Here is a 23,230-nt window from a genome sequence, read left to right as displayed (position 1 = left end):
CCGCTTGGCAGTACGACGCGGAACCGCCGCCGAATCCTTTGGAGGCACCTTGCTTGCCTCCGGAGTTCCGAAAGGACGGCCGTCGTTGTTCAAGAACACCCAAGGCCCGAGCCATCTCGGTGTCCGCCTTGATGGCCTGCAGTGACTCGTCCACTGTCTTGCCGAACAGGTTGTTCCCGTCGAATGGCATGTCCAGAACCCTGGTCTAGACGTCCTGGCAGAGGTCGGTGGCCTTGAGTCAGCCTCGCCGGCGAAGGCAAACGCTGTTGCCCATCTGGCGAAAGCCGGTGTCAGCGATGTCCATGGCCACCGTAATGGCGTGGTCCAAAGCCACCTCACCTTCCTGTAAGATTTCCAGGGCCTCAGCCCTCTTGTCATCCGGGAGGAAGTCCAGAAGCGATCTTACAACACAGCTCCCTGTCATAGCGTGCCACAATCACGAGGGCGTTGGCCGCTTTAATAGTAGTCGCCGCCGACGACGAGATGACCCGTCATCCCATGGCGTCCAGTTTCTTCCCCCTCGCCGTCCGGCGGGGAAGTTGAAGTTGAAGCTGTCGCCCCCACCGCTTTCTTCTTGCCCGCCGCGGAGACAACTGAATCCGGGGACGCCTGTGCCCTGAGGGACATGGGGGTGGAGTCCGGGACCCGGTACTTCTTCTCATACCAGTCTCTCTTAGCTGGAGTCGTGGACGGGTTCTTCAGGAGCGCCAGCCTCTCGTCCCAGATGTCGTCCAGTAACGGGACAGAGGACAGTCTTCCTCTTGGCCTCTCGCCGTTGGTAGAGGAAACCTTCCTTCTTCTGTTCTTCGGGGCAGAGCTGGAAGAGCTCAGATGCCCTGGCGATCATGGCGTGGAAAGAGCCAATTTCGTCGGGAGGGGAGGCCCGAGCGGGTGGTGATGGAAGGTCCATTCAATCGTCACCACTGGCATCATCCGTCCCCGCCGTCTCCGTACCCGTCTCATCCCTCAGAGAGGGGGAAGGAGGTGAAGGCTGTAAAGGCTGGAAGTGAGGAGGGGGATGAGTTCTCCTCCGCTTGCTTGGTGGGCTTCCCGCCGGTCCAGGCCCCGCTGGATCATCCGCTGGGGGCAAGGGCAACCTTGTCCTTATATCCGTACACAAGGGCTGAATAGCCATCAAGATCGCTCCCGAGTTGTCTTGTGGCATAGGCACCGGGAGCGACGGTTGGGGAGTAGGATCCTCCGTCCCCTCCACGACCCGCAGTTCCTCGTCGACAGCACTGTCGCTTTCTTCGTCCGCCTCGTCAGGATCCCTCCCATAGGACTGGACCTCCTTGAACTTCTTGTCCAGGATCTTTGTGACGCCAGCCAACTCATCTTCAGAGGTGGTATCTGTGTCCGTAATGGCTACCGCCCCCCTTCTTCCTCCTCCCGGGGTTTCACAGAGGTCTTATCGATAGGCTGAAAAGGGGATTCCCTCAGCGGTGGCAGGGAAACTCTAGGCCCAGGGGGCGCCTCTGCTGGGATAGCCTCTGCAGGCTTTGCCAGGGCCGCCATGACTCCCTCGATCGAGGCCTTAGCCTAGTGAATCAGGGCCTTCGCAACTTTGGGCACGCCTGAGGCCTTCACCTTGGGGGGGGGGGTCACTGCCTCGCTCCCCCTCGGCTGTCTCCGTCAGGATCGACCGGGACTTCTCCCAAAGCTTACCCGGGTTCTCCGGCTTACTCTTCCCCGAGCCAGAGCGTTGGCTCGTGGTTGATGGCGTCGGTGATAATGCGCCCTGCCTGGCAGCCGAGGAGCCTGACCGATCAGCGCTCCTGGTGCCCGCGGACTCGCGGTGCTTTACCTTTTGTTGGGCTCCTGTCGCCAGAGCGCCCTTAAAGGTCTTAGAAAACCGCTCAGACTTCTTCTCACCTGCTGCTGGGCTCTTCCCCTCCAGCAAGTTGGCGAGTCGAGTACAATGATCCCTCATTGTCCATTCGGACATGTTCTTACAAAACGCACAGTCCTTCTCCACGTGCGAATTGTCGTTGTGAAGGCAGTAGAGGCACAGAGAGTGCTCATCCTCCTTAAAGACGTTCTGTAGCCCGCATATAGGGCAGCTCCTGAACAGCTTGCGTCCAACCGGCGTCATGCTTCCTTTGTCCTGGGACATGACCACGCGGGGTAGGCCTCAAACATCTTCTGGAATCCTCCGAGAAGTGGAAACTCGATGAAAAGATGCCCTTGATGGGCGTAGAAAATTTCGAAAAGGGGTCCCCGTTGATCGGAAGTAGAATCGGTGGAGCTTGAGGCTCGATTGACCGAAAATATAAGAGTAAACTCTTCGAAAAAACGCAAAACGCAGTAAAAGCTCGAGAGCTAAAGCACGAGGACTCCCAACACTTGAACGTGTCGTAAAAATCTGAAGCTGGCTGCCAGAGGAGGGGCTTAGGTAGAGGGCAGTCATTGGCTTGGGGCAGTATGACCCAGCCAGAGACCAGTGATTGGTTACAAGTAGAAAGACAGTTCAGAAACTAAACTGAAACTGATTTTTTCTTTACCAAGGATTCCCAGCCTGACGACGGGGAATATTCATGAGCATGTGAATCCATGCTAGACCCCATGCTGGAGAACCAGGACTAATGTCTGGCAGAGAGTCTACCACGACCCCCTTGTTATTTGCAGTGGAGGGTGGCAGTCCCACGACGTTGCTGTGCCAGCAAGAGGAAAGCCACATCCTGGCGGCCATTGCATCCCTAAAGGCTTGTCTGGAACAAAAGGTAGATGCAGTTATAGAAGATGTGGGTCTGCTGTGACAGGATGTGCGGTCACCGAGCAGATTGGGTCATTGGAAACGCAGGAACGGGAGAACACATCCAATATATCAGCCGCCCAGGTGCAGGTGTCGGGGCTATGGAATAGAGTGGAGATCCAGAACCGCTGGACCAAAGATTCCGAAAGCAGAGTCCACACGAATAACATCAGAATCCTCAGGCTTCCGGGAGGGGAAGAAGGTAACGACCCGACCACCTATGTGAAAGATCTACTACTGAAAGATGGGCCCTGGGGCATTGACGCAGGGTTTTATGGTGGTGAGTGCGAACAGGTTGTTGGCCCGAAGACCACCCCAGGGAGCCCCCACCACACCCGAGACCCTTGATCGCAAGGATCATGAATTTTAAGAACAGTGAACAAATCCTAAATTTTTCTAGGGCAGGTGGGAGCATCGTGCGTGCGTCTGCAAAACAGACTATTTATCCCGACTACACCATGCTGGTACAGAAGCGCAGGGCCATGTTCGTCCCCACCAAAGACATCTGCGCAGGTCAAACAGATACATGCTTAAACATCCGGCAAAGCTCAAGGTGATCCACAATGGCTGGTCCGGTGTCCAGACATTTGGTCGACTTAAAACTGGTCGAATGACATTTGGTCGACACAATTTGGTCGAAAACCAAATGGTCAAATTTTTTTTTTAATTATATATTTATTTTTCGGGTTTTCGTTTTTTACAAAAATGGGTTTTTAGAAAAAAAAGGCCGTTGGTGGGGGGGACCCCCCCAAAAAAAAAAAAAAAAAAAGGGTGAAAATAAAAAAAATTCGACCATTTGGTTTTCGACCAAATTGGTTCGACCATTTGTCTGGTCGACCAATTTTTTGAGACCAAATGTCTGGTAACCGGCCGGTCCCATTTTTTTGAGGATACCACTGCGGCGCAATTCTGGATTGACGCAAAGGCCATCACACAGCTCCCTGAACGTGGAAACAATGCTCCGTGAGGCTGTTCTATTGAATGGGGGAGGATGCAGCTTTATGATGGCGGCAAAGGGCAATGTTAGTACACCAATGTGCAGGGCTGCCTGTTTGGAGTTTTAGGACTCTCAGTAAGTGGGGGCGGCCGCCTGCACTGGACATTGGGACACCTTGACTGAAGTTATTTCTGATGCCCGTTTTATGCCATCACGCTGCTGTGTGCAAACCTGGAGGGGTTGGGAGCAGGAAAGGTAGTGGGGCCCGAGTGCAAGTTAAGCTACAGGGCTGTCAGTTTCTTGTTGGCGGAAAGGTGGGGGTGAGGGGGAATTCCCCAATGTTGCCTTGTGTTCGCCACCTTCCGAGGGGTGGGATTGTTTTGGTTGTTTGTGTGTTTGGAAGTTGTTTAAGAGGCATAGCGAGGCAAAACGTACAAGCCAATGACTGTTTAGTGGACACTGTTCTCTTGGCTGGAGGAATGTGGGGCACATTGGGGCTGCAGTGGCAGACTAGAGCAGTCCCATTTTAAGGGTGGCATAAGCGGCCCAAGGTGTTGCACTTGGAACAGGGGAAGGTCGGTGGGGATTAATGGTACCGGGCACAGAGTGAGAAGATGGCTGTCACATGGAATGTCAGGGGTCTTATTTGAAAAGGAAAGGGATACATATTGCACTATTGCAGGAAACACATCTAACTGCAGATCGACAGGGGGGTGATTGGCAGGAAGTGGGGGCGCGGGGGAAACTGTACGGATCCTCTTACTCAACATATGCAAGAGGTGTCCTGACATGGGTTGCGCCAATGTTCCGTTACAGCTGCTGGAGTTTAGGCGTGACGATGAGGGCAGGGTGGTGTTGCTACAGGGGTGTATTGGAAATATAGAAGTGTGTATTATCGGTGTCCAGACATTTGGTCGACCTAAAACTGGTCGAATGACATTTAGTAGACGCAATTTGGTCGAAAACCAAATGGTCGCCATTTTTTTTTAATTATATATTTATTTTTCGGGTTTTCGTTTTTTACAAAAATGGGTTTTTAGAAATAAAAGGGGGTTGGGGGGACCCCCCCCCCCCAAAAACAAAAGGGGTGAAAATAAAAAAATAAAAAATTCGACCATTTGGTTTTCGACCAAATTGGTTCGACCATTTGTCTGGTCGACCAATTTTTTTCGACCAAATGTCTGGTAACCGTATTATCAACACATGCCCCAACAGCGATGCCACCATGTTTTTCAATTCCCTCTATTCTAGAGTTGCTGCATTGAGGGGTGCTTTGTGGATATGGGGGGCGGGGGGAACCTCAATTGCACGCTCAATCCCGTAGTGGACAGGTCAGATGATAAATATTAAAAGCCCTCGCCCCGGCAAGAGCTCTAGCTACAATACTGCAAAAGCTCAGCTTATTGGATGTTTGGAGGAGACACCACGGAGATGAGAGAGGATACTCTCAATATCCAGCACCATCTGGAGTTCATCCTCACCTGGACAACATTTTCACAGGGCAGGACACCTTCGGGGAGTTTCAGACGGCTGAGTACAAGGCCACAGTCCTATGACCATGCTCCGATATTATGGCCACTTGGCAGAGGTCTTCCTTCAGGCACCAATCCCGACCTGGCGCCTTAGAGTTGATGTTCTACGGGATGTTTTTTTTGGCGACTACCTTGATGATAAAATAGAGGAATATTATGAGACTAAAACCGGCAGTGCCATGTAGAGCAGCACTTTGTGGGATGCCTTTAAGGGGAGCAGCTATTGGCAAGATTATTAGGCGGGATCAGAAGGGAGATACTGGAGGCCCTTGCAGGCACAGAGGCAGAAATCGAATAGATGGAACAGAAGAAGCTGCGGGGTAGTTGCTAGTCTTGCGCCAAAAGGTGTGTCAAGGAGTGGGAGCGCCTCGTCAAATTTGATTTTGCTAAATGTATCCAGAGGGCACATGCAGAGGGTGATCAGCCTGGCAGACTGTTGGCGTGGCTGTGTCGCAGGGAGGAATCAGAGGAAATGATCTGTGCTATACGGAATAGGGTGGGTGACGTTGTGAAAACTCAAAGTGAGATAAACAAAGTGTTCTCAAATACTATGAAACCCTGTATTCTAAGGGTCGGGAAGGAACCGAGGGTGAAGTTGCAGAGGCTTTGGCTGTAATAGGGTTGACCAAACTAGATGAGACAATTGCAGATGTTCTGGATGCTTCGCTTACGGTGGATGAGATTCGGTCAGTTATATGGTAGGCCCCCGGGCCGGATGGTCTCCCGGGGGAATTCTACAAGACATATGTTGCGCCACTCGCACCAAAGCTCCCTGAAATGTATGAGGAGGCGTGGGATACCGGCCGGCTCCCCCGAAGATTAAGCGAGTCCATGATTGTACCAGTATTAAAACCCAGGAAGCCCCCTCTGGATTGCGGCTCCTATAGGCCTCTTTCCATGATTAATCAGGAGTATAAGATCCTCACTGTCCCATTAGCAAATAGATTGAAGGGGATAATAGGCAAATTGATACATATTGACCAGACGGGGTACATACCAAATAGGAGCACCGCCTGGAACCTGAAACGACTCCATCATGTGACGGAAGGCACCAAGCACCTCGGGGTGGACTGCGCAGTGGCTTCCCTAGACGCAATTAAAGCATTTGATGCCGTAAAATGGGATTGGCTGCACGAGACGTTGCAGCAGTTTGGAATAGAAAGGGGTTTCCGTAGATGGGTTGAGCTGCTGTACACGCAACTCCAGGATAGAGTGCGGACAGGGGGACAGATCTCTGGGAAAAAAGGGAGCTCCTCAAGGGCGCTTAACAAAGCTGCTGTCCCTGAAGCTATTTATTCTGGCCCTAGAACTGCTAGCAGTGTTCTTGAGGAAGGAGTATGCAGAGGCAGGGATAACAGTAGATGGGTTCTGGCATATGGTTTCAATGTACGCAGACAAAATGCTGATCTACGTACATTAGCCAGCTGAGTACTTACCGCACATTCTAGACGTGGTAGACGTGGTAGACCGGTTCGGGGAGCTCTCCAGTATCCATGCAAGTTAGGCAAGTCCTGCCTGTTCCCACTAGCGGACCTTGTCGGTTCGAGTTGGGACCAATTGCCTGACTTGGGGCTGAGATGGCTTAGAGAGACTTTCCGGTATCTCGGGGTGAATGTTATGCCCGGTGTTGCTGCTTCCCACTTGCAGAGGGTCCTGGACGGTGTCCTCCGATCAATGTCGTTCTGACAAAGACTGCCCCAGTCGGTGATGGGCAGGGATGCACTGCTCAAGATGGTCACGTTGCCCCGCTTGCTCCATCACTTCATTAATATTCCCTATGTGCCGAACTTGATTCTGTGGTGAGAACATTCGTGTGCTGGAAGGTCAGGTGTAGAATCGTGCTCGGCACCTTGCAGAGGGATTATGGAGAGGGTGGAATACGGCTTCCTCACTTTGAGCTGTATTATCTAGCAGGCCAGTTACAGTTTGTGAAGAACTGTCTAGCGGATGAAGCCACGTTCGACTCAATGCTCCTGCAGCCGGAAACTGGGCAGTATTTTTTGAAGGAAGTCCTGTAGGTAGCAGACGCCAGCGTATAGCCTGTGCCCTGGCTCCTGCAGTTGGGTAGGACACTGTGGTATAGGGCATGGAAGCTGGTGGGCGTTAGGGACCCATACCCCCAACATTCCGTCGGTGGCACTCGCTGGAAGGGGTGGAACCCCACGTCACAAATCAGGAGGAACTGGGAGCCTCATGGAATAGCCACACTGGGAGATATGCAGATAGACTGGGAACTGGTAGATTATGAAACACTGATGCGGACCACCGGCATACACAGGGGACATTTTCTGGTGCATCAGTGCCTGGGGAAGAACATTTGAGGCAGATGGCCAGACTTTCTGGGGGTTAGCAAGGGAGATCAGGTGTTCGAGAGGGTGGACACACGGTTTCCAGGCTGTATGCGTATGGTGCACTGGTCCTTAAGGTGCGCAGGAAATAGTAGATTGTTCACAGACTAACCAAAGAGCTCTTTACCTGACGTGTCCCGAATTAAGGGTCAGGCAGAGTCAGGCAATTGAACAGAATCACACACCTGATGGCCCTTTCCCTTCCCCACTGGGATAAAAGGTGGAGCACGAGAGCACAGTACGAGCAAGGCAGACCACACTATGTGAGAGCTAACTCAGCAGAGCAGTTCAAGGGGAGGCGAAAGACGGCGCATATTGAAAGCGTGCCAAGGAGAGAAGTGACCTTGCCCTCTCCAACCAAGGCCTGTGAAACCTCTGCAGAAGGAATCATAAGACTGCAAACAATAGCCAGCGTGTGTTGCAGCAGATGTCAACGGTACATGAGACCCTCCTCCACTGATGACCAAGCCTGGGAGAGACGGTGGTCTACGGAGTACCAATCTTGACTCCAAAGAGAAAGAAGGCCAAGCGGTTCATCACAGCCAGTGAGTCGAGGGGAGATTCGATAAGAAACTGAACTGTGTTGAACGAAAAATAGCAAGTGGCTAAATGAACTGTGAAAGCATAAATATTGAAGCTAGAGGGGTTGATGGGGGGTACCAGCAACAGAGGAGTTCAGCACCACGTTGGTGCTACACGATTGTTGAAACTGCGATAATCAGAACGCCTTGGAAGAAGGCGAAAAGGGGGTCAAAGTGGTCATACAGAGGTCTTGTAAAATCCGCAGTACAGTCGAAAGTCTTTGACCGACAGATTGTGAAGTGAAGGGAAATGAATCCCGTTTGGTGAAAATATCGAATGAACAGTGTGTTACAAAAGTTGGCAAGAGTGAACCCGGCAGAGGGATGCTGACAAAAAGGGACAAAGCCTGAAGACCCTTTGAACAGTGTGTTGACAGTAGTGAACCCGAAGGAGGGAGGCTGATGTTTGAAAGGGGTCCGAGCCCAAAAGAGGGAGATCCAGGGGTGGAAAGTCATCACCCAAAGTCCATTGAAAAAGGAACTGTTTAGTTGATTGGTTGAATACGTTTTGTGAGGGGTCTGCACCCGGAAGAGGGGGACCCAGGGGTGAAGCCATCACCCAAAGTATATGTGGAACAGAACTTTGTGTTTGTGGAAAACATCAGGCCCTCGAAGGCAAGAGACTTTTGTTAAAAGAGACTTACCATAGAAGAACCTGGTGGCTGGTACGGAACTGTTGGCTCGTGCTGAGAAAGCTTGAGCGTGTGCTGTGCTCCAAAGTCCCACTTGGTGCCGTGCTAAAAACTTGGGAAAGGGAGACCTCAAGTACCGCATCCCAACTTATTTGTGAACACTCTTTCTTTCTTGAGAACACTATCCCACACTTTTTTGTATTTAGAGTAAGGGTTGGCAGTAGGTTTTTCTTAGTATAGGCCCTTTTATTTTGATACAACGCCACTAGGACGGACTTAATTTTCATTTGCTGGTCGTAGCTTGGTCCCATCTTCGATTTAGGTTTAGATTAGGCGTTTCCAACCTCCCTTTGCAGTTTAATAAACACCCTTGAACTGTCATCACTTGTGTCCGTCTTTACTGTTGCCACCATGAGTTCCTTACAACACGCTTTGCTTAGGAAGGAGGGAGATGAACATGGTTCTTGCTTTGCAAGTTCCCACTGACATGAAAGTATAACAGTAGATTTGTAAGATGTCTCAACTTCAAAAGGATTGCTCACTGTCAACATCCAAAAAGTGGAAAAATTCCAGTTTTCATGGGTAATTTTCTAGACATGAACCACATGCTTCAGACTATGATCATTGCTGGAAATTGGAAATATTAGTGACATACCTGAGTTGGGGTTGGTGCTGCATGCTACGGGTTCTGTCCCACAGTGATCAATGGAAACTGAAACAGGCTCTTCTTTCCTCAAAGAAATCTCAGTATTAAGAACTGGAAACCCTATGGAGTAAATTATGAGTTATCAAATTTAAATAAAGCAAAGACTTACAGGTTCTAAAATTTCTATCAAAAAAAGAAAATTTTTGAATGAGTTCTCCACAATTAACTAACAACCTGGGGCTGCTAACATAGGCGTGAGGCAGGAGAAGGCAATCAGCCCAGAATAGGGTTTTTTCTAATAACTCACAGCACATAAGGCATCATTACAGCTTGGGAAGATTTTCTGTCATGAATATCGCTTGCGGTTATTAGCACAAACACTGGTGGTATTCCTGAAAATGCACCAACTACATCTTTACCACTTCACCAGTTGTAACCGAAGTGGTATTGCCAGACTACTGCTACTGGTGTTGCAGAAATACCAATTGCTATTTATTGTTTCATCCTTGTTTTTTTAATTTCAAATATTTTTGTAGGTGCTTAGGGGAAATCATTTTGATAAGACTGAGCTTAACTGCTGATGATTGGTGGCAAGTTCTATTTGATGAAACAGATAGAAAATTAACATTGCCCGTAACATTCTTCTTGGAAGCATTGAACAAGCGGCTAACAGAAGAATCATGAGAACCCAAACATACAGACCTATGTTTTGATTTTTGCTTTGTCTGGCCTTCTTGTTTTTTCGTCTGTTGAATATTTGAGTATCTACTTTCACTGTCTCTTTTGAACCAATTTGCTCTTTTTTAACTGCCATATGAGTTGTAATTTTATGTAAAGCTGAAGTTTGAAGCTTGGTGTTGTAAAACACAAGTTATTTGCTTCAGTTGACATATTTTAAAGGTTTGTAATAAACTATAAAAACATGTTTTTTTCCTATTAAATAGGTCAATCAAATACAACCTCAAAATGCATGAGGTCATTGTAATATCGAAAGATAAAGCAAAAGAAAAACACAATTCTAAATCTCCAAACAGTCCCTTAAACAACTATGCTATGCCAACGGATAAAAAAAATGACATTGCAAAATGGGCAAGAAATTGCCTACATACAATAAATCAAATAGTTACAGATCATTTGCATAACATAGCATAAAAGGATTAGAGAAAATGAAACAAAACACTGACTAATTTGAAGAAATATAATCCATTAAGAGCTTTGAAATGTATTAGTCTAATTTCTCACATTTCTTGGCTTTCTGATAAATTAAGGAGCGTCAATCCTAGCCACCCATGAATAAATAGTTAAAGACTTTGCAGATTTCCAATGATTTCAGAGCACAAGAGGTCAGAATGATAAACAAGCTTTTATGACATTTAGAGAGTCATGAGTTGATGGCAGCCAATTTAAACATGTCTATGCACCTGGGCATATTGTCATGGACAGGGGGTGATATTGGGGAAAATGTTCCAGATTCTTTCTAAAATTGACACATCAAAGGACAATTATAAACATCAAAAAATACAACATTACATGCTACAACTACGCAGACGACACGCAAATCATCTACAAAATGGAAGATACTCAAGCCGTTCACTCAACCCTAATAGAATGTCTAAAAGAAGTCTTCGACTGGATGAACGCTAACAATCAACCCGGGAAATACAGAAATCATGATTATATCCAAAATACAAGAAAACAACACCTACATTCCCTGGCCTACGGAAATGGGAATCGCGCCCACACCATCTCAGGTAGTAACTAACCTGGAGTCCTAATGGCCATCGCCCTAACCTTAGAGTCAAGTTAATGCAATAATTAAGAAATGCTTCTTCCTCCTTCACACAAGAAGAATCCTACCTTTCCTCTCCTTCACCCACAAAACATTGACAATCGTCACCCTCATCAGGTCAAGAATCAACTACGCAAACAGCCTCTACCTCGGGATGCCAGAATACCTCCTGAAGAAATTACAACGCATCCAAAATGCAGCAGCCAGACTCCTCAAACTATCTAGAAGAGACCACATCACTCTAGCACTAAAAATACTACATTGGCTCCCAATCAAACATTGTATCACGTTCAAAACAATTTGCATAACAAAGGGCAATCAGCGGTCAAGGAGCCGAATTCCTACAAAAGAAAATCTACAAGCCAACCAGACTCCTCAGATCAAGCAATGAAATCCGCCTGGAACCAAAACCATATGTCAAGAAAAAACTAGGGGGCTCCACTTTCTCCCACCTAGCAATCAAAAACCTGGAACAACCTCCCGAAAGAAATAAGAAACCCCAAAGACCACCTAACATTTAGAAAATTGCTAAATTCCTGGCTCTGCAACACCTCAGAACCAAATTGAAATAACAAAAACAATCAAACAGGAAACACAAAGAAGAGATTGACAGAACACACAATGCCACAGGCAACACACAGAACCGACTAAGGGAAACTCCTACAAGAACAAGAAAGACGACGATAGGTGGAATAGAACACAAGCAACAACCCCATGAGGACAGAAATTAGCATACATGCCCAACACTAACAACAACCTTACCCACTCAGAAGGTACGTAGGGTACGGCCGTAGATCACAATTAAATCAAGGCAAAATACAGACCTTCCAGTTTATAGCGATTGTGATCCTGCAAAATGCTGCAAAAACATCGGTATTGCGCCAAAACTGCTGTTTTGCAAAAAAAAACTGCAAAAACTATGTAAAAAAAAAAAAATACTCAGGTTGCCAGATTCGAGACTTTTTAATGCAACATTTCATCACTTGCGCCCAAAAAAAAAAAAAAAGCAGCCTAATCCACAAAGGACACCTCAATGGGCGCATTTTATATGCGCGCCCATTCAGATGGCCTTTTTCACCTCCTTGAACAAATCGGGGGGCATTTTCCAAGCAAGATGCACTTTTAAATGTGCAGAAATTGTAGGCAAACCTACGCGCACGGGAGGTGGGCGTGCCACTGCATGACAGGGTCTTTCCAGATCCCGTCATGCATTTTTTAAGGTATGAACCGCTGCTGTGTCGCTTGCATTTCTGTTCCTCAAACAGGATAGAAATGCGTTTTTTGGGGTCGGATTTTACAGTGGCAGGCCCCTAAAGGGGGGTATGTCACTGTAAAAGGCAATGGGAGCTTGCAGAACACTGTCGGGAGAGCACCTCTATTCAAGTATTCAAGGTAATACCCATTTTGACTGACAAAAATAATCGATCAACAATTTGACGTATTTCAGCCAGTAACATTCGATTGATTTTTATAAATACCGAACATGTGGAGCAGGGGTTGCGGTGGTGTCACTCGACCCCCATGTTCAGTATTTTGGGGCTTGGGGGCTACAGAGTTGTCCTCCGCTTAACTCAAAAATGGAGGTGAGGGACTGAAAAAATAAAAAAAGGGACCCTGCAGCGTTGGATCCGACCTGCGTTAGAGAGACAGATCTGACACTGCAGAGTTGCAGGGGAAGCAGCACCAACCAAGCGGTTAAGTAGGGGAGGGGGCGGGGTGGTGGTGAAAGGTACATTTTGGGTTGTTTGGCTGAAGTGTAAATCTATTCGTGGCGAAATTTACTACGGTCTATTCGGCCGCAAATAATTATACTTTGGTGAAACAACCCAGAACCCTATTCAATGCAGCTGGCCAGCGCACAATTTGCACTACAGCTCAGCCCAGTGGAAATGCGCAGGTCACCTTTGAGAATAAGGTGACATGCTGGTTTCCAAAAATGGGTGATCTGAAAATAGCTTATCCTCAGCTCTATTTTTAAATGCCCCATTTTTTGACTATCTGGGTCAAAATTTACATTTTAAATAAATGGTCACACTATGAGAGGGAAAGGAGAGAGAGAGGGAGAGTGATAGGTGAGATGTGAAGTGATGGGCAAGAAAGCAGAGGGAGAGCAGTGGATCAGAGGAGGAAGCAGTGCACAAGAGAGCAGAGGAAGCAGTGATGCGGTGGGCCAGAAATCTGAGAGCGAGCAGAGGTACAGAAAGTAGAGGGAGCGTGTGGTCAGTGAGCCAGAAAGCAGAGAGGAAGCATTTGGCCGGAAAGAGGCAGTGAGCTGCAGATTGGGAAAAAGGATGAGGGAAGAGTGCGATAGAATGGGAGAAAGGATGCAAGATGCAGAAGCAGCACAAAAGAATGGAGGACTGTTATTGCGGGAGGAATTGTAGAGTTGGGAGTATGATTTGGAGTGTGACAGGGGCTGGGGCGTGCAAATTGTGACTTGACAGTGTGACATAGCACGTTAGTATTTGTATGACAGAGTGAAAGGTTCAGGAAGGTATGTTGTAATGGGGAGTTGGTGAGATGTGTGTTGGGGAGAGAGGTGGGTGGATGTTTGGGGGATTGGAAAACATAGAAGGGGAATATTTTCAGCATTACAACTGATAATGATCAATTTAGTTAATAATATTAAATAGGCATGCACATTAAACCAAAAATGTAGCCAAAACAAACACTGTTCTGCCAAGCAAGTGACATCTGGGACTCTTCCTATTAAAGGATTACAAAAGATACATAATAATGGCACCCTGGCTCTCTTGTAGCCTTGCACTCTGCCTCTTTCCTACAGTGTGGCAATTTACACCCTCCAGTTAATACAAAACATCCCATAAAAATGCCGCAATAGAGGTTTGTGCTGCAAAATTTGCCATTTCATGCCGCAAAATTTGCCATTTTATGCTGCAATATCTTGGATGGTCTGAAAATACTAGGTTACAGCAAAGACAAACTGAGATTAAAGGGCTGACTGAATACAAAGATGGAAACACGAAAAGAGCTAACTTAGCATAATGACAGATGAGACAGCCTTATCGGGCTGAAACTTAAATCACTGAAAGGAAGCAACCGTCTCTAAACCATGAAGGAGACGCAATAGAAATATGCACCCCTCCTAACAAGGATACTAACCCACCCAAAACTACTAAAAACCTCACCATTCCTCACACACCTCTCATACTCTAACCAAACACAACCACACCTCTTAAAGCCATAGCAACCCGCACACACTTCACCACACCTGTAACAACCACACCTCACAGTCCCCCATACAACAGCACACAACAGACTCAGAACCGAATAACACACCAATATGCTCGGCGTACGGTATAAACCGAACCAAAGCTGCCAACAGTACCCTACAGCTCCCTTGCTCTTCTCCAAACTTTCTCCTTCTAACACGCCTTAACCTACCCCTTTGTTCCAGATCCACCAGAGCGCCACGGCACCACTCCGGTGGTTGATCTGGCGCAGTACCAATATCCTTTAACATTAACATCTTAAAGAGACTTACAATAAAGCCTAACTTAAGGAACCTAAGTGAGTGTCTAAGAAAGCAGCTTTATTACAGTTTACCCACGATGAGCCCTGACATTGAACGGTTTATGGTCATTTGTTCGGATCAAAATATTTGAATAGCCAAAGTTTCGAAACAAGAGTTTTGAAATCAAAAGCTACGACATGCTATGTTTAACATGGAAAGTGCATTTCGTTCGAAACCAATCCATTGACAATAGTCATGGATTGGTTTCAACTGAAATGCACTTTTCCATGTTAAAATTAGCATTTCACTGCCTTTTTGTTTGTAACGTTGAAACGTTACATGGAGCTGTCCAGTGCTGAAATTACAGGACTGGACAGCTCCATATGACGTTTCAAAGTGTTTTGTGTATATTGGCATTTAAATGCCTTTTTTTTTTACTTTGAAACGTTACATGGAGCTGTCCACTCCTGTAATTTCAGCACTGGACAGCTCCATTCAAGGTTTTAGTGTATATTGGGGGTCCCCCCCAGCCACACCAACCTCCCACACCACCCTTCCACCCCCCCAACCGTAACCCCTAACCCAAGCCCCAACCCTAAGTTTCGAAAGGCAAACTTTTGAATTTTTTTCGATCAAATTGTCATTCGAAACTTTTGTATTTCGAAAAAAAAGATTCCAAAGTATGCCTTTCGAAACTTTGCTATTCGGAAAAATGACCGGACACCACATTGAACATAGGTGGAACCTCTTTGCAAGAGAAACCGTTGAAAATGGTTTCCGCCTCTTTGGCCTGGTGGCTTATTCGTTAGCTGGCCTAATGATTTGAGAGTGTTGTACTCTTCTTTGGCAGATTTTAAGGCATCCTCAACGGCTTTCCCAAATAGGACATTGGGTTCTATTGGCATGGAGGAGTGTTGCCTGCGTTTTCAGTTTGAATCCTGACTGGCGAAGCTACGCATGGCATTTTAATATTGTACCTTCTGCAATGGATTCTGCCTGCGTTATCTGCGGCATCCAAATTATTTTTCAGGCTGCAGTTTGACACCACCTTTCCTTCCACTACTACGAGGGATAGTTGGGATTTGAGAGGTGCAGGTGCTGATGCCATTAGAGTTGCAACCTCACCCCCCCATATGGCAGTTATAACTCGCCAATAATGCAGTGTTTGCAATCCTTGTTTGGAAGGCCACTAAGGAAGCCACTTTCCTCCCTAGAATATACAGCTTTTTGCTTTCCTTATCTGGTGGAGCTTCAGATCGGGCTACCCTCTTTCGTGTAGTGGTCACTACTAACGAGTCTGGCTTCAGTTGTCACATTATGTAAAGTGGATCTGTGGGCACAGGGTAGAAAATGTTTTCAATCCACGGGTTTACAGCCAGCGTTTGGCTTGGCGTTTCTACTGAGGGCTGCATTCTCCTTTGTATTGATTGGACGAGTTGTGACTCTTAAGAGTGTTTTTCCGACGTTCTCCCTTTGAGGAATGTCTCTGGGACATGTTTTTGCAGTAGCTGGGCTATTGGAGGAACTGGTGCTTTTCGCCATTAGTAAGTGTCAAGACTAAGGTAGGGGGGTTCAAATCTGCGTCTCTAGACGCTCGGATTTCAGCCGCTGGTTTGGTCACGGTGTCTGTCGCCTTTTCCATGCGACTTTGGTGCTCTGTCGTGTGGCGATCGAGATCTCGAGTGCCCAGAGGACCGGGAGCTTGTGGACCTAGCCCTTGATGCTCTGTCTGGCCGAGTCAACGATGGCGGCATCGACTTTCAGCCATTATGTGCTTGGTGTGAGTTGCACTGTGTGCGCTACTGCCGCCGGGTGTCGTCACCGTAACAGCGCCGCCGGACTGTCTATTGGGGTTGGGGGCTAGCACGTGGGAATCGATCGGTTCCCCATCGCCTTCGTCCGAACAGACTGCGATGCTGCCGTCGCTGTATGCACCCTTCACCTCCAAGGCAGCCTCGGCCTGCATGGCGTGGTGGGCCCAACGCTTGGTCTTTTGGTCCTTGAATGTTTTCAGTTTGAAGTGATGACCAGCTCAATAATGGGCCTCGTTGTGGTCCCGTGCAAGACAAAGGTTGTACACTCGGTGCTTGTCCTTCCAGGGGAACTTTGTATTGCAAGTAGGGCAGAATTTAAATGGTGCGTTTTCCATTATTGGAGGGAAGGGCAGCAAGGCGAAAATAGAGAGGGTAAAGGGGAATATGCATTTTCTTAGATCCCTGAGAAATGTCCACCCCCCACTCTCCCTACTGTCTGGGCCGAGGCCCGATGCAGCTTTCCAAGGCCAAAGGGGTGCATCAAATCAAGGTCTTTGTCCGAAGTTCGTCCTTTTCACCGCTGAAGATGTTGCCGAAAGTCGGCGATATAAAGGATAGAAGAGTAACTAACTCTAATTATTTTGTAATCAATGGCGTTGGCCGAATAAGAACTCTGCGATTTAGCGTCCGTTCATGTACACTACCAATTGGGGTGAGGGTTATGGTTGGTTCTGCCTCTGCTGCGTGTGGTAGTATGATATGATATAGGATACATTTTATTTATAGCGTGCCTATACACGCGTTGCAAGGTGCAAAGTAGTAAGGGAGGACAAGACAAGGATCTTACTCGGCCCAGTGACTTTGAGATTGTGCAAGTGCAGGGGAGAGGGAAGGGGTGAGTGCAAGGGGCAGGGGAGAAGTGGAAAGTGCTGAACAAGGGATCAAAACAACAAGCAGTGCGGCAGGCAGGTAGCAAGTGCAGGAGTTAAGCGCAGACAACTGGTGTCTAATAAGTGCAAATAAGGGGACTGTAGGGTTGCAGATACAGACCCAAGTGCAAGGAATGCCAGGAGGCAGAGCGGGTATGCAGCTGGGTGGGCAGGGACCTGGGCCCGATTTCAGAGGATAGCCAGGTGCCCAGTACAGTAACAGACAGATCAGCAGGGGAGAGGAAGAGAGAAGGCAGAAGCAAAGGGGAAGGGCCTTGAGGTGCTCAGGGACGTCATTTCACCAAAATGCCAGGGGTCGTGGAAGTGACATCACATGACCCTTGAACTCTGATGACATCACAGGATGTGATGTCATTTGACCCCGCCGCCCCAAAAAAGTGACATCACGGGAACCATCGTTAAAAAACCTACATGTAACAAAGCACCCAAGCGCCCACTGTGCTGGTTCCAGCACGAATGCTCTCTACAGTCCCCATTAGCTTACACACCAACATTACAAACAACGATAGTCTTACATCCTACACAGGCATCCATAAAACTCAAAAAATGCACCGCTGCACCCCTATAAAAATTCCCACCCAACTCACTGCAAACCCTTTGGGCATTGCTAACCAGCGACGCTATATAGGGGTAGCACAAGCTACCCCTAACTTCCACTTTGGTGCCACTGGCATTTCACCAATGTGTTTATATTTCCATATAAATATATTTATAACGCGCCTTGAAACACTTGTGTATAGGCGTTTTATAAATGCCATATCCTAGCAAACATTTTTGAAGCATTTGTCTGCGTGTGGCTGTAAAACACAAGAACCTCCAATTGTATTGAATGTGACAACCTTGCATCAGTTCACATATTGATTTAATAGTATTAAAAGATAAAACAACTAGCGTACTTACTGAAGCACTGCAAGTTAATGATGCCTGCTGCAGCATGCCATGTGTCCTCGCTCTGCCTGGAAGTTATGTGCATATGACATGAACTCTTAATGGAATAGAAATTCATTGCAAGTCCGTCCGCCGTCCGTGCTTGATTAAATGGCCCTTTTGAGCTTAATGAGCCGTGCTCAGGAGTTTTCATTGTTACAGGGTCACGGAAGGGCAGGGATGTTTACTCAATTAGTGGCGTCAGCCCGGCAGCCGCAGTCCGACACTTGTAGACACAGCTTTTGTGAAATTGGAGAAACGAGAACGACCGCGCAGAAGAATAGGCATGTATTTTTCTTCCTTTTTCCTCTCAATGATTAAGAAAGGGCAGCCTGCCTTCGCCGTGATCATTGAAATATCCGAGCGAAGGCAGCAACAGGCACTTCCCTTCCACCCAGCAAGCCCGTAAAAAAAAAAAAGAAAATGCTTTCAAAAAAGAAAATACAGCGGTCGCAAGGGAACCACAGAGGTCGCAGCCCACAGACCAAGAGGTCGCAGTAGCGACCTCTGGCGACCCCCAAATGACGTCCCTGGAGGTGCTTCTGGAAACCAAGATGGTTTTCCTCAAGTTTCAGAGAGGCAGGGAGGCAGCAGCTGAATAAAGAGATCTACGACCAACTCGTTGCTTGGAGAAGTGACTGACCCTGAGGGAGTTGAAGGTGGAGGAGCGAAGAGCTCAAGTAGAAAGGTATTTTCAGAATTGAAGGTAATGTGGACCCAGACCCCAGCAGTCCTTGTGGACAATGCAGAGGGTCTTGAACTTAATCCTTGCAGCCACTGGGAGCCAATGAAGAGATTTCAGGTCTGCAGAGATACGGATCCCTGGGCTTGAGGCCAAGGACAAGTCTTGCAGTCCTGTTCTGGATGAATTGCAGAGGGCAGAGAGTAGAAGCAGGCAGATTTAGAAAGAGGCTGTTGCAGTAGTTCAGCCTTGGAAATCCAGAGCTCTAGAGACAGTGTGCTTCAGGGGGAAGGAGAGGAAAGGAAGAATACCTCTGAGGAGGTGCAGTTGGTAGTTTGACTTCTTAGATACGTCAGAGATGTGAGGAGAAAAGGAAAGTGTGGAGTCGAAGATGAGCCCGAAGTTCTTGGTCTCACAGGTGGGAGCAGGAAGAGGGCCAAGGGAGGCCGGCCAGAGTGCGACAGGAAAGGAAGGTGCAGGTGTGCCGATGAGGAGGATCTCCATCTTACTGGCATTAAGGCAGAGGTTGTTGGCGGCACACTACTCCTGGATTGCAGACAGACAGTCAGAGATGAGAGAGGGAGAAGAGGTGGCAGAGGAGAGCCTGAAAACGAGCCGAGTGTCATCCGCATAGCACAGAAAGTTGGAGCAGAGAGCAGCAATACAGTGGGCAAGGGGTGCCAGGTATTGGTTGAAAAGCCATGGAGAGAGGTTAGACCCCTGGGGAACACCACAGGTAGAAAGTAAGATGGAGGAAAGGAAGAACCCAAGTTGGGCGTGGGAGGGTCGGTTGGAGAAGAACGTGGTCAGCCAAGCCAGGGCCTGATGGGTGATACCCATGTTATGACGGAGGCGGTTGAGCAGGATGGCATGGTTGACTGTCGAAGGCAGAAGAGAGCGAGTAAGACGAGTACAGAGGGGAGATTAGATTCAAGGTTGGAGAGAAGGTCTTCACAGATGTTCAGGAGAGCAGTTTCCGTGCTTCTGGCAGCTCTGAAGCCAGACTGCAGAATCAGCTGGGAGATGGCCAGATTTTCCAAGAGTTTGCCCAGGAAAGGAGTGATGAAGATGAGGCGAGAGTTAGCCAGAGAGGAAGGATCAGCCAAGGGCTTTTTCAGGAGCGGCTGCTAAAGAGTGCTTAAGGGGGAGGGGAAAGTTCCAGTGGCAAAGGAGTGATTGAAGTAATCAGCCGAGGCTGGAGCAAGGGTCGTCGTGGTCTTTGATGGTTCTGGATGTGCAGGGGAGAACCTGCTTTGACAAGACTTTCATAGATCGGACTTGTCTATAAACATTGTCAGGGGTGAACAGGGGAAAGGAGGAGAAATGAGGAGACGGCCTCAGACGGGCCAGGAGCGGTATAGGAGGAGGAAGAAGAGGTTGAGGAAGAGAGGGTGGACAGGATGTACTGAGTTTTAGTGGTGAAATGAGAAGCCAAGACCTTGCAGTGGGCCTGGGAGGGAACAGAAGAGGTAGAGACTGCAACAGGATTGGCCAGCTCCTTACAGATTTTGAAAAGTTTGGCCGAGTTGTTAGATGCCACAGAGACGCTGTCTTGGATGTATGCTCTCTTCTTGCAGATGACAGAGTCTGTACTGCCTTTGGAGCAGGCCGCAGGCCACTTTGTCAGGGGGTGCGCCTGATGACATCCACTCTCTCTCGCTCTCCCTGCCGCCCTACGCGTGAGTTTAAGGGTGATGAGGTCAGAATTGTACCAAGAGTTTCCCTTGGATTTGGGCTTCAAGCGGATCCTCATGACAAGGACAAGGACAACCATTGTTAATGATAGAGAGATGAAAGTTAGAGAGGGTCGTGTCAGGGTGCAAGTCAGCCAAAGGTGCAGGAGGAGGAAAGAAGGTAGCAGCGAAAGTCTCAACTGACACGCTTCATGGGTTGGATGACCAAGAAGGTAGGTGGCAGTGCTGGAGTCGGCGTGGCACGAGGGGTAGAGAGAGAGAGAGAGAGAGAGAGAGAGAGAGAGAGAGAGAGAGAGAGAGAGAGAGAGAGAGAGAGAGAGAGAGAGAGAGAGAGAGAGAGAGAGAGAGAGAGAGAGGTGGGGAGAAAGGTGAAATTGATCACTCCAAGAGAGAGGAGTGGTGAGAAGTTAGAGAGGGGGAGGTCTGAGGAGATCAGAAAATCCACGGTGTGCCCTGCAGAGTGAGTTGGGCCAGAGTCGCAGAGGTTGTGAAAGAGTCCCAAAGGAGGGCTGGTAGCATCCAGGCGGATGTTCAGGTTTCTGAGGAGGAGAAGTTCAGAAGAAGAGGCATGGAGGGAGGAGAGGTCGGCCCACTCAGAGGACGTGGGCAACATAGCCAGGCGGCCTATATATAGTGGCCACTGTGAGAGTCCAGGAGAGAGAGAGCGCCTGCAGACCAGGCATTCAATGGAGGAGTAGGTCTGCATTGGAATGACAGAAGCAGGGGTCCACTCAGTGAAATTCAAGGCTAAACCCCCACCAGGCTGATTGGTTCGGAGAGGATCTTGTAGTCATCGGGGAGTGTGTCAAAACTTGTGACAGAGCTGGCCATGAACCAAGCCTTGGTGAGACTGAGTACATCCAAATCAAGCTCTTCCAGGAGATGGTATGAGAGAAGGAGCAGAGATGGCAGATGTCAGAGGAGTGTTTCACAGCTGAACGAGAGTGGAGAGTAGCAATGTGGAGCAGGTTGCCACATTTGAAGGATTTCCGGGGAGGGGTACAGGCCAGAGGTGCACCCTGCGGAAGTGTTGGAGGTGCCCGAGGATGGGCAAAGGAGGAAGGAAGAGAAGGGAGGATAGTCAGAGAGGAAGAAGAATGTGCCAGAGGGGTGGCGGAGGAGGGAGGGAACAGGGTGGCCAGAGAAGCAGCAGGTGGTGCCGGAGAGGTGGCTGAGGAAGGAGGTGGCAGAGGAGCCTGAGAGGGGTAAGAAGGGATAGCAGGAGAGGAAAGAAAGTTGAAAAGGCACGGGAAGCATCTATCAAAGAGGAGGAGGTTAGCCCGAGGGCCTTGGACCAAGACAGTGCCATTTAGGTAAACATTAATAATGGTCTTAGAGGAGTAGAAGGAGTCGAGGAGGGACTCCCACCAGGTGCCACATTAACAAAAGTGCAGTAGTGTTACCCATATGGATTTAGCGCTTCTATGAACATTTTCTCTGGTCCCTGGAAAAAAGCTCATCCCCTGATTTGGCCATTGATTCCTGGACTTCTGTTTCTGGCAAGAGGCATTTCCTAGATTTAAGCCTACATCTGTTGACTACAGGTAGGATACGGCTGCTTAGGGAGGCGAGGGAGGGAGTGGGGGGGGGGGGTACAGTATGTTCCTTGGTGTTTGTTGTACATTCGCCCATTAATATATGTATCCTCATTTTTCTGTAGTCTGTGCATACCTCCTGCCTTTTCATCTGAACCCCTAGCCCAGTAGTGCATTTACTCTGCTGGGCTGCGTTTTCAGGAGGAACGTCTCTCTAAAATAGGAGACCCATTAGCCTCGGTTGCGAGGAATTGGGTTCACAACATTGCTGCACTTCCTGACTGGATAGGAGAGGTTTTCGGAATCCACTCGTCTCAACGTTCTCTCCTTGTTTTAGTCTTGCGTTGAGGGTGGAGGATTCACTTTTCCCTCGGTCCCTGGTTTCTGCATCCGTTTGCGGGCACCGGACACACCATGTCCTCTGTGGGGTTGCACCTCCAGGTAAGCTTTGCCTTGTGCGCCATGAGGTGAGCCAGAAGAAGGATTCCGACTACAGTGCGTCATGATTCAAGCACATTTATTTAATTTAAAAGAAAAATGGCTATCTGGCCCCATCGCTATCCGGGAAGTTCCCTACCTTACAACACAAAACTAAGGGTGCTCATCGAAGTCAAAATAAATAGTCCCATGTCCAAATTCTAGTCAACTAACTGGGCCTACCGCTGTAAGAAATCTAACTAAAAAGAAAAGGGGGCTTAGACAATAGCCTTGATGGGTGCTTCAGCCTCACCCAACTCTTATTTTCAGTCTCAAAGCTCCTTTCAAATATATTGGCACCATTCACAGTCTTTTTGTAGATTCTGTTAGTTTACAAATACACAAATCCTCTGTATAGCATTCTCTTTCCCTTGGAAAAAATTGTTCTAGTTGGTTTTTCTCAGATTTACAAGTGCTCACATCCCCCAGGATCCCCCAAACAAAATCTTCTGCGTCCCACCTTTGAAGAACTGGGACTCCCCAAAGTCCTACGAGTCTCTGGTAGGTGCATTGGTTTAC

General features: G+C 48.2%; 1 protein-coding gene across 2 annotated transcripts in view; it reads right to left on the bottom strand.

Moving 5' to 3' along the window:
- LOC138473369 (zinc finger protein 793-like) overlaps nt 1-23,230 on the bottom strand; it is a 731,413-nt gene that overhangs the window by 316,185 nt on the left and 391,998 nt on the right. For both annotated transcript variants that reach the window (XM_069612056.1, XM_069612057.1), the window contains exon 6: nt 9,438-9,548. In XM_069612056.1, the coding sequence (XP_069468157.1) occupies nt 9,438-9,548 (111 nt within the window). The remainder of the gene's footprint in view (nt 1-9,437; nt 9,549-23,230) is intronic.

The sequence above is a fragment of the Ambystoma mexicanum genome, chromosome 8 (assembly GCF_040938575.1).
Source record: "Ambystoma mexicanum isolate Mex_15411 chromosome 8, UKY_AmexF1_1, whole genome shotgun sequence".
NCBI classification, from domain to species: Eukaryota; Metazoa; Chordata; class Amphibia; order Caudata; family Ambystomatidae; genus Ambystoma; species Ambystoma mexicanum.
The sequence above is the reverse complement of the archived record's forward strand: the minus strand, read 5'-3'. Positions and strand labels throughout refer to the sequence as shown.